The sequence below is a fragment of the Leptosomus discolor genome, chromosome 26 (assembly GCF_034619465.1).
Source record: "Leptosomus discolor isolate bLepDis1 chromosome 26, bLepDis1.hap2, whole genome shotgun sequence".
Lineage (NCBI taxonomy): Eukaryota > Metazoa > Chordata > Aves > Leptosomiformes > Leptosomidae > Leptosomus > Leptosomus discolor.
The window spans coordinates 2,003,709-2,014,973 of record NC_141416.1 but is presented as its reverse complement, the minus strand read 5'-3'; the positions used below and the strand labels follow the sequence as shown (position 1 = coordinate 2,014,973).

At 70.9% G+C, this 11,265-nt stretch overlaps 1 protein-coding gene across 1 annotated transcript; it reads right to left on the bottom strand.

The window, feature by feature from the left end:
- Positions 1-450: 450 nt before the first annotated feature.
- CGN (cingulin) lies at positions 451-9,954 on the bottom strand. Its single transcript, XM_086478533.1, has 20 exons — positions 8,941-9,954; positions 8,691-8,791; positions 8,352-8,421; positions 8,031-8,126; positions 7,568-7,719; positions 7,169-7,310; positions 6,873-7,085; positions 6,342-6,490; positions 5,906-6,047; positions 5,614-5,814; positions 5,169-5,375; positions 4,836-5,093; positions 4,172-4,342; positions 3,905-4,066; positions 3,379-3,468; positions 2,077-2,160; positions 1,217-1,335; positions 994-1,102; positions 706-869; positions 451-592 (listed from the first exon to the last, which is right to left on the bottom strand). The coding sequence occupies exons 1-20, from the start codon at positions 9,943-9,945 to the stop codon at positions 451-453; spliced, it is 3,777 nt and encodes a 1,258-aa protein (XP_086334659.1). The 5' UTR covers positions 9,946-9,954.
- Positions 9,955-11,265: the final 1,311 nt, after the last annotated feature.

The window sequence follows — 11,265 nt, the reverse complement described above, 5'->3', positions numbered from 1 at the left end:
AGGCGTTAAAATGCTCCGGTTTATTTAAAATCGCGCTTGGGGAGGGCCAAGGGCAGCGGGGGAGGGTGGGCGGGCGCCCGTAAAAGTAAACCCGGGGGGTTGGAGCCGCCGGTGCCCCCAGCCCCGCTCCCCAGCTGCCCCCACGGGAGCCCGATCCCCCTGGGCCGCGGCTTGGACCCCAGGGGCCACGGTGTCCCGGCGGGACCTGGTCACCAAGGGGGTCAGCGGCCGCGGGGAGCGGCTCCCCTCCGGCAAACGCACCCTGAGACCCGTATGAAGAGGAAGAGGCGAGACAGCGTCCATGCCGGGGGGGCTCCCCATCCTTCCAACACCTTCCTTCCCGGCGTCGGTGTTGGACGAGTTTTTGCCTCGAGCAGCGGCGGCAGCCGCGGTCGGGCCGTCGCTCGGTTCTCGGGACGCGGCTCCGCTCGGGGCCGGAGCCGCCGGGCGTCAGCAGGAGCTGGTCTGGAGGTTGGCCTCGTTGAGCAGCGAGGCGATGGAGGAAGGCCCGTAGGCGCTGTCGAACTCCTCGTCCGAGCTGAGCTGGTCGTCTTGCAGGGAGGAATCGGCGGCCGAGCGGGCGGCTTTGCGCCTGGGGACGGAGAAGAGGGGTCAGCCTTCGCCCGAGGACGGGGCTGGGACCCCCCCCTCCAGCCCGGGGACGGGGTTGGGACCCCCCCCCCCCTCCAGCGCGGCGTCCCCTACCACGCCTCCTTCTCCAGCGTCTTGATGCGGTTCTGCAGCTGCTCGTTGAGCTCCTGCTGCTCCTCCAGCTCCCGCTGCGCCTTCTTGCGGGCGCCCTCCAGCCGCTCGATCTCCTCCTCCGCCTCGTCCACTTGACGCTTCAGGGCCTTCACCCGCAGGCTCAGCTGCCGGGAAAACGGGGCCATCCCCGCGGGATGAGGGTGGCCGGCGCAGGGCGACCACCCGGGGGTCCCTCCGGCGGGTCCCGACGCCGCTCAGCCTCTCCGGGGGCTCCCGTCCGCCACCCACCTGGTCCTTCTGGTCGCTGACGTGCTGCCGCTCGTCGTCGATCTGGATGGTCAGCTCCTTCACCTTCCTCTCCAGCTTGCGGTTGGAGGACAGCAGGACGCTCTTCTCCCTGCGGCGACGTAACGGTGGGGGACGGCCCCCGGTGACGGTGCCCCCCCGCCACCTCCCCACCCCGAGGGGGGTGTGTGTGTGTGTGGGGGGGGGGTGTCCCCGCAGCCGGTACCTCTCCTCCGCCTGCAGCTTGTCCTGCAGCTCCTCCACCCTCGCCTCCAGCTGCGGGACGTTGCTGCTGGGTTTCGGCAGCCCCTCCGAGCTGGCCAAGCGGCTCTTCAGCTCCTTGTTCTGCAGCGAGAGGAACCCCAAAACCGGCCCCGTCACCCCCCTCCACCCCCCCGCAGGGCTCCCGGCCCGGCTGGGGAAGGCTCAGAGCCCGGCTTACGTAAACCCGGCGGTGAGTCAGGGCCCAGAAACCCTTTCCTGAGGAGGAGCCGCAACGAGCCGGGTTATACAACGGCAACGAGCCGCGCTGGCACCCGCCGCGGCGCGAGGCAAGACCAGGATGGGCCGGGGAGGAGCCCCCGCCGGCTCCGTGACACCCACCCTCCCCCAGCTCCCCCATTTCTGCTCTTAACCCCCCCGCCCCGTCGGCCAAAACAATAAAATAAATCCCCCCAAAGCACCGCAAACCCCAGCTCCTCGCCCTGGCCTGCCCAGCGGCATCGCCCCGGCCTCGGCAACCGGGCAGCCGCAACGATCCCCGCGGTGCCAGCAGCGGGGGGCTCCGTGGTTTTCTTGGCAGCGGCAATTTGGGAGCCAGAATGGCTCTGGGAGCTTCGCTCCCATCGGTCCGGCTCGGTAGGAGCCCGCTCGGGATTAGGTAACGAAGGGTTTGGAGCGCAAGCCCGGGCAGGGTGGAGGGGAGCCACAAGGGAAGGGGGGATCCCCCAGGGATGTCACCCCGGGGAGATGCCAGACGGCTCCAAGGGTGCTCCGGGCAGGGCCGGCCCGTGCCCAGAGCCGGGAGGAGGAGCGGGAACGGTGCTACAGCGGGAGAAGCTCCTCGGGAACACGGCGCGGCCGTACCTGCCTCTCCAGCGAGACCTTGTCGCACTCCAGGTCCTGCCGGCTGGAGCGTTCCTGCAGCAGCTCTGCCCGCAGCTGGTCGATCTGGGGGCAAGGACACGGCACGGGGCGGTTTTGCCACAGCCTCCGCCGCCGCGTTCGCTCGGCGAGAGATTGGGGCCACCGCGGCGGCCACGGCCCCGATTTCCTCCCCCGCACCGCGGAGCGCGGGGCGGACTCGCTGCACCCCACAGCCGCGCGGTGGCCGTCCCGCGGCGCACAGCCGGCGTCGGGGACGCCAAGAACTCCCGACGAGAGGATTTTGGTTCCTTCCCCAATTAGTTACCGCCGTTCTGGCGAGCGGCTCAGAGACAAGGGCTGCAATTTTCCACTGGAGGGTTTAAACTGGTTGGACTGGGATCTGGGGACCCGGCTCTGCCCGGCACCGCGGGGCACGGCCGGGCCGGGGGCAGGAACGGGCTTGATCCACAGATGGAGGAAAACCAGGACGGCCCCAGGGGCCTCTTTCAGGTTGACCGAGGCGAAATGCGCGGCTTTGTGCGTTGTTTTAAAGCGAAAGAAATTGGGGTTTCGATAAAAAATTGCTTGAATTTCACTCGAGCAGCCCCAAAAGCCGGTAGGGCCAGTGCCGAGCCGAACCCGGCTGCGGTTCCACGCGCAGCCCCGGGGCTTCAGACACGTCCAGGATTCACGGGAAAAGCCTCCCCGGGACGTGCCCGTTTCCCAGATGGAAAAGTGGGAAAACCACCCCGTTGCGCTGGCGCCGTGGCCGCAGGGGCGGGACTCCCCTTTGCAAACCCCAGGCTGGATCCCGGAGGGGCAGGACGGGGCTGTGAGCGGAGGAGCTGCCGATCCCGGTAAAACCCAGCGCCGCCGGATCCCGGGAGGCTCGGCAGGCGGCTCCCGCCCGCTCGCCGGGCTCAGGCACCGGCTCCGGCTTTGAAGATAATAAGCGGGTGGGTGAGGAGGGAGGGGAGAGCCCGGAGCCCGGCGTGATTTAAGCCCCAACTTCCTGCACAAACACGAACCTCACCCTGTAATTTCAGCGGATTTTTTTTTTTTTTTTGGGCCAAGCTCGTATAATTTCCGTTCGTGCCCGAACCAGCTTTTCAGACGCCGTCATCTCAGCGGCGCTTAGCGTGACGGAGGGCTCCGGGCTCTGGCTAACGCCTCCTTAGTGGGGCTCTAACTCCGTGACCGGGTCTAGCCCAGCACCCAAGTCACCCGGCGCTATTTTGCCGGAGCTGGGGGGGGGCTCTGCCGCGGCCCCAGCCGGCTTCGGGGCGGCACCGCCGGCCTCACCTGGTCTCTGCTCCGGTTGACCCTCTCCGTCAGCAGCTCCACCGTGGTCCTCTCCTCGTCCAGGTCCACCTCCAGGCGCTTGGACTTTTCCTACGAGGAGACGGGACCACAAGGGTCAGCACGGGGGGGTCCCGGCGGGCAGGGGGACCCGCGGCCGGAGACACCGGAGAGGCGGCGTTGCGCCCACCACGCTCCCAGCCCAGCAAAACCCAACCGGCCGCGGCGGTGGGAGACGCTGGGATAGGAGCCCCGGCGGCTCCGCGGAGCCCCGAGCGCCCGGCGGCGGGGAGCCGAGCCGGGGGGCAGCGCCGGCCGGAGCCGATGCAGAACCGGCCACGGGGGCAACGGGCGAACATGGCCATGGCCAACGGCACAACCCGCGCCACCGGCGCCCGCCGAACCCCTCTGCCGCGGCGGCAGCGGGACGCCGGATGGCTGGGCGAGCTCTGCCCCTTGCTGTTAGCACCCAGCACTGCAGGACCGGGGCGAGCGGTTTGGGGGGTGCCCCCGGCGCCGCGCTCCCCACCTCCAGCGCCTTGACGTGCCGCCAGCGATCGTCCTGGGAGCGCTTCTTGGCCTCCGCCTCCTGCTCGAGGTTGTGCAGGCGCTGCAGCAGCACCTCCTTATCCAGCAGCGCGCTCTCCCGCTCCGCCTGGCTCTCCTGCAGCGCTTGCTTCAGCCGGGCCACCTGCGGCGCCGAGGGACCGAGGTGCCCCCGCGTGAGACGCCGTCCCCCGCGGAGGGACGGAGGGGACGGCGCGGGGACCCGCAGCCCGCCGGCCCTCGCCCCCACCTCGTCCTGCAGCCGCCCCACGCTGAAATGCATCTTCTCCACCTCGGCGCCCCGATCCTTGGCTTGTTTTTGGGAGTCCGTGATCTCCTTCCGCGACTTCTCCTTGAACTCCTCCAGCTGCGACTGCAGCGCGGCCAGCGAGCTGTGCGACTCCTCCGTCATCTGCTCCAGCTGCGGCACAGCGGGGACGGCTCAGGAGCTGGGGACCGGCCCGGGCACCCTGTCCTCGGCCGATGGGACTCCAGGGGGGGAGAAGGTACCCGTGGGTGTGGGCTGGGGGGGTGGGATATTCCTGCCCCACGGGCTCAGGAGCGTCGCGGCGAGGGGCGCGAGCCCTGCCAGAGCAGCCCTGAGCAGGCACCGGGCTCTTGCAGGAGCCGCTTGGGAAAGGGAAGGGGACACCACGGCCCTGGGACACCAGGGGATGCTGATCCCTGGGGACAGCGTGGTTTTACGGAGCCCCCCTGGGACATGGGGGAAGGATCGGTCCCAACCAGCTCTGCACCCCAATTCCCGGATCCCTCCCGCAGCGAGGGCCTGTCAGAGATGCCCATCCCGGGGCACAGATACCGGCTGTCGCGGCACACGATGCCCCCCCCCCCCCCCCCAGGATGGGGGTCCCGGGGGTGCAAAGCGGCCCCCGGAGGCGCCCGGGCGCCCCAACCTCTTTGTTCAGCTTCTCCGTGGTGCGATCGAGGAGGCGCTTCTGCTCCTCCAGCTCGCTCTTGGCGCGCTTGAGCTGCTCCTTCTGCCGCTGCTCGTCCTGGTAGGACGCGCTCAGCTCCTGGTGCTCCTGCGCCAGCCGGGCCAGGCTCCGCTGGGCCTCCTCCAGGCGGGTCTCCAGCGACCGCTTGGCCATCAGCAGCTCCTGCTCCCGCTCCGTGGCTTCGCCCAGCGACTCCTCCACCTGCCTGCGCTCCGCCTGCAAAGAGGGGGCTCTTCAAACCCCTTCCCGCCGCGGGGGAACGGCTCAGGAACCGCCGTGCAGCCCCAGTACCTCCAGTTTGGTGACTTTCTCCTTCAGCCGCGCCTGGGAGCCCTCCCAGTTCTCGCCCAAGCGCTCGTACTCCTTCAGGTGCGTCTCCAGCCCCAGGACCTTCCTCCTCAGGTCGTCGTTCTGCTCCTGCAGCTCCCGCAGGCTGGACTCCGCCGTCTTCCTCGCCTGCTCCGACGCCTCCCGCGCGCTCTCCAGGGACGCCTTTGCCTGCGATGCAGCCACGGCAACGGGGTGGACCCGGGGCCAGCCGCTGAGCCAGGGGGGTCTTGAGGGGCAATCTGGGCTTGCACCCCTCGGGAGGAGCCCGCGGCGGGTGGATGCGGGGCCGCGGGCTTGCCACGTCGCCCCACGGCCGCGAAATCCGGGGCTTGCCACCGTGAGGGGGGTCGCTCCTCGGCTCACGGCCCGGTTTGGGGGGGGGGGGGGGCAAACCCCTGGCCCTCACCTTGGTGGCCTCGTCCCGCTCCTCCCGCAGCTGCTGCAGGTCTCGGCGGCACCGCTCCAGCTCCCCGTGGCGGCTGGACGCCTCCTCCCGCATGGAGCCCTTCAGCGCCGCCAGCTCCCGCTCCCGCTGCCGCAGCAGCTCCTCCCGGCTCTGCTGCTCCGCCGCCAGCTCCCGCTGCGCCTCCCGCGCCTCCCGCAGCTCCTGGGGCGGAGGATGGAGGAGACGGGGCGGGGGGGTGGCGTGTGTCGGGGAGCCTCGGCGCCGGCCGTGCGCCCCTTCCCTCGCCACCCACCTTCCTGAGCGCCTCCAGCTCGCCGGGGTCCACCGCGCTGCTCCGCGCCTGGTCGGCCTCCTCCCGGGCGGCGGCGAAGCGCTCCCGCAGCTCCCGCAGCTCTTCCTCGAACTCCTCCCGCTCCAGCTTCACCTGCAGCAGCCTGGAGAGGGGCAGGATGAGGCCACCCAAACCCATCCCTGGTCCCACGCCTCCCCCCCCCCCCCCCCCGACCCCGTTCCCAGGTCCCAGCGTGCCTGGAGAGCGGCACACGGCTTGTCCATCACCTTCCTCCCTGCGTGCCCAGAGAAGAAGGAGGAGGAGGAGGAGGAGAACCAGCCCCATCCCAGCTCCTGACCCATTGCAACAGGGGTTGGAGCAAAGGTGGGGGATGGTCCCGAGCGGCTGGACCTCCCCAAGAGCCGGTGGCACCTCCGGCTCCCCCGCAGCCCCTTACTCCTGCTTGGTGTTGCGGAGCTCGTCCTTGTTCTTCTGGAACATGTCCCGCCAGTGCCCCGTCTCCTCCGCGCTCTCCTCCAGCTCCCGCTGCAGGTTCCTCACCACCGCGTTGATCTTCTGCCTCTCCGACTCCAGGCTGGCCTGATCCTGGACCGAAGCGTTGAGCGCTCAGCTGCGCAGCACCCTCACAGCAAGCGCCAACGACGCCCAGGGGGTCCTGCCCCGCTTCATGCCCCCCCCCCCCAAAACCAGCCCAGGGAACCCACGCGGGGACCCGGGGAGCCCCCCCCCCCACCTCCACCAACCGGCTCCGCTCACCCCCAGCCTCTCCACCCCGGGGCAGCGCGAGCCGGGGCAGACGGATGCTCCGACGGGGCGAGTTTGGGGCAGGACACGAACCCCATTTCCAGCTCAGGGCCATTTAAAGGGGGAACTTACGGCCACCAACGCCACGCAAAGACCCTCCCCAGCTGCAGCCAGGGGGTCCCCGTCCCCACTCCCTCCCCAGCGGCCCTCCCCGCGGCCGGACCTGCGAGATGTCCTCCACGCTGCGCCGCAGCTGGTCCATGTCGCTCTGGTACTGCTGCCGGACGCGGTCGAGCTCCTTGTCGTGGCTGGCCACCTCCTCCTTGAGGGCTCCCTTCAGCGCCGTCAGCTCCCGCTCCCGCAGCCGCAGCTGCTCCTCCTGCCGCTGTTTGGAGCTCAGGGCCTCCTCCAGCTCCTCCTGGGTCTCCAGCAGCTCCTGGGCGAAGGGGACAGGCGGGCTCGGCGGCAGCGAGGCGCCACGGAGGGGAGGCTCGCGCCCCGGTGTGACCGTCACCGTACCTTGTACAAGGCTTCGCCGTCCGCGGCCGCGCCGGAGCCCTCGCGCAGGCGGTCGAGCTCTCGGTGCGTCGCCAGCAGCTGCTCCTCGCGGGCGTCCAGCCGGGTCTCCGCCTGCTCCTTGGCCCTTTGCACCTCACCCAGCCTGGCAGGGAGCACGGGGCCCTTCGCAGCGCCCGGTGCGAGCCCCCCGGCCACGGCTGCACCCCGAAGGGCCGCGGCTGCAGCCCCCGCCCGCCAGCGTCTACACCGCTGGGGCGGCTTATCCCGGCACAGCCAAGGGGATGGGGGGTGACAGTCACCCACCCTGCGCTCCCCCAGCCCTCTTTGCGTCTCCAGACGCCCCCGTCGCCCTCCCACCACCGCCCTGGCGCGCTCAGCGGCCCCGGGAGCGGCTCTTACTCCTGCAAACTCCTCTGCAGCTCCTGGGTTTTCTTCTCCAGGGCCCCCCGCAGCCGCTGGCTCTCCCCTTCGGCCTCCCGCAGCCGGGCTTCCAGCGCCCGAGCGGTGCCGCTCCTCGCCGGCTCCCTGGGCAGCTCCAGCTTCTGGCGGAGCTGGGGGAGAGGGGACCCCGGTTACATCCCCTCCTGGAAGGGCAGAGCCACCAGCAACGCTCCCATCCCACCCCCCCAGCATCCCCCCCCGCTGGCTCCGGAGGGGACGGGAAGGACATCTGCACCCCCAGCATCCCTGGGACACCCCAGTGGGGTGCAAATCAGACCAGGAGAAGATTTGGCCTCGCCTGGGCACCCCGAGCCCAAGTGAAGGGGGCTCAGAGCAGGGACCCATTGCGCTTGGCCCCCCCCGGGATGTGAACTGCTGCCCCGCGTCCCTCCAAACCCCCCAACCCTCTGCTTGGCTTCACCTTGGTCTCCTCGTCGAGCTTCTCCTGCAGCTCCTCCACCTTCCTGGCCAGCTCCCTGTGCTGGGGCTGGGAACACGCCGCGTCCTTGGTGGGCGCCTGCAGAGACCCCCCCGGGGCTCACTCGGTGGGTTCGGGGTGCTGCACACCCCACCCCTCCCCCGGGCCCACGGCTCAGTCCCCAGCCACGCGCTGCCGGGGTTCCATCCCTGGCATATGGGACATGGTACCGGGAAGGCAGGAGCCCCCAGAGGGGCTTGGGGACTGGTCTCCCACCCCCCCACCCCCCAAGCAGGGAGCAGCACCGGGATGGCCCCGACTCACCGCCAGCTCCTGCACCTTCTCCAGCAGCCGGGCAGTTTTCCTCTTCAGGGAGATTTCGCTCTCGCTGCTCCTGCGGGTGTCAGAGCAGGGGGGGAAGCGTTTGGGGACCGGGGGGGGAGGGAGCTGGGGGGACAGCTGAGCCCGGGGTGCGGGAACACCCCTGGCACTTTGCCGCTCGCTCCCCCCAAATCCTGAGCACCAGCTGCTACAGGGGCAGCCCCGCTCCCAACCCACCCCACAGCATCCCAGCTGCAGCCACTGGGGCTTTGGGAAAGGGGCAGGCGGTGACACGGACCCTCGGGGGGGGGGGGGCTTTGGGGGGGCTTGGGGGGGGCTCACCCCTCCTTCAGGATGCCGTAGATGATCTCCTTGGGGTGTTCCCTGCTGCTGGGCTGAGCCACCTCCCGCTGGTCCCGCAGCAGGTCCGGAGTGGATTTGAGCTGCCGTGAGGGATGAAAAAGCTCAGCTCCAGCAAGGACACGGAGTGTCCCCCCCCCACCCCTGGGGTCCTGTCGCTCCGGTGGGCGCCAGCACTCGGTTAAGGAGCTTGGGACCCTCATGATCCCGGCAGAACCCGGCCCCCCGGTACCTGCAGCTCTGCCCGGGCTTTGCTCTGCAGCCGCTCGGCCGCTGGCTCCTCCACGCCCTGGTTCGGCCGCTGGCTCCTCATCCCCCCGTCCTCCAGCCCCCCGGCTCTGCTCGGCCGGCTCAGGCTGCCGGTGGGCACCGAGGGCTGGGGGCGAGCACCGCCGCCCTGGCGTTGGGCACCGCTCAGCTCCCCGGCATCCGGCACGTCGCGGCGGGAGACGCGGCCGTCCAGGCTCTGCGAGCGTTTCCTCTCCTCCGAGGGGATCCGGCCCCTCCTGGCCGCCCGCCCGCGCTGCTGCACCTTCCCGTCGAATTTGCTGATGAGCGAATCCACCGAGGAGAGGGGTTTGGTGTCCACGTCGCCGCCGGCGGCGGCGTCCACCGCGGCCTCTGTGTCCGAGGAGGGGGTCTTGGCCACGGCCCTCAAGCCGGAGGCTTTGCTCCGCTCCGGTGCGATGTTCAACATGCTGCTGCTTTTGCCGCCGGCCAGAGCCCGGTGCTGCCGGCTGCCGCTGGCCCGGGGGGCACCGGTGGCAAAGGGCTCGTCCGCAGTGGCACCGAGCAGGTCCCCGTAGGACTGTGTCCTCCGCAGCTCATCCCCGAGCGGCCGCTGGCCCGGTGGAGGTTTGGGCTCGTGCCGGGAGGTCACCGAGACGCCGCTCACCTCCTCATCCGAGGTGCTGTGGGACGAGCCGTGACGGGGCTGCCGCCCGCCGTAGGGATTTTCCGGCAGGTCCGAATCGGAGCTGATGGAGCCGGAGGGCCGGGGGCCAGCGGGGGGGTTCGGGTAGGAGCCGTCGCTCTTGATCTGCACCCCGAAGGAGTCGCCGCCCTTCTCGCCGCTGTTGAGGACGACGAAGGGCTGCCCGGCGATGCCCTGCACCCGCACCGCCACCCCGTAGGAGCCGGGCTTGCCCCGCGGCTTGGGGGGTCTCCGGGGCTCCTGTAGGTCGTTGATGAAGCGGATCTGGACGCCGTAGTCCACGGGGCTCTGCTTCTCCGCCATCGCCGGCCACTCCATCCCCGGGGCTCAGCACCGCGGTCCTGGGTGGGGGGGAAAGAGGTGGGGGGGGGGGGTTAGAGTCATCCTAGATCAAAGGCGGCGCTGGGCGAGGGTCCGGCAGCGGGGACGAGCGCCAGAGGACGGCGGGTGCCAGCGCTGCAGCGTCCCCAGGACAGGACAGGGACAAGCTCTCGCTGTGCCGGCACCGGCATCGCCCCGGCTGCTCCCGGGGCGGGGGGACGCTGGGGACGGCAGGGACAGCAACCCCCGACACCACCCCCCCCACCCCCCCACCCCCCCCCCAACCCGCGCAGCATCGGTGGCCGGACCCTCACCGCGTCTCCTGCCGCTCGCCCGTGGCGGTGGGACCCCGGGGGTGCGGAGGGGAGGGCAGAGATCCTGGGCGGGCTCCGCAGCCGGGCTCCGCTCCCGGTACCTCCCTGGCTCCTGCGGAACGAACGCCGCAGCCTCGCTGCAGCCGGAGCTCCGGCGTCCCCCAGCATCACCCCCAGCGCCCGCTGTCCCCGCAGCCGGGGCAGTCGCCCGGGTCCCGTGGGGAGGGGACAAATATGAGCAGTGACATATTGGGAACAGCGTGACGTAACCCTCCCCCTCGGTCCCAGGGCGATGCCGGGCGGCAGGAGCGGAGGACGAGGGGGGAGATGAGCTCCCCTACGGGCACCGGGAGGGGGGGGGTGGTGGTGTTAGGTGATGGAAAAGCCCCAAATCAGCCCCTGAGCCCCGCGGCATCGCGCTTCCCCCCCCCCCCCCCCCCCCCCCCCCCCCGAGCGCCAGGAGCAGCTCCGGCTCTTTTCTCTGCCGTAAATAACCGGGATGCCGGCAGCGACGCGAGGTGCCGAGCGCCCAGCTCGCACCCGGGAGGGTGTCCCAGGGGGCACCCCGGGACGCCAAGGGACCCCGAGCCCCGATGCTTAACCACATCCTGCGCGCGGAGAGAAACATCCAAACAGCGACCCCCGAACCCCCACCGCTTTCAGCTCGGGTCTGGACATCACCCCCAAAGCCACCCCCCATCCCCCACCCCCCACCCCCCGCCTGGAGCGGGAGCAGGGGGACGCCCGGCTCAGCTGGGCTCCTCCTCGTCCCAGCATCAACCCTGAGCCGGGGGCTCCTCCCGTGCCCACCCCGGGGAAGGAGCCGGAGCCGGAGCCGGAGCCCCGCTGCCGTGGGACGCGGCTTTCCGCAGAGGCAGAGGGCACCGGAGCCGCAGCGTGGGCTGGGGGCGGCAGCGGGGGTCCGGGCAGCGCCGGGAAGGACGAGCCGTTTGCTGCCCCCGGCCCTGCCAGCTCCCCACCGCCGCCG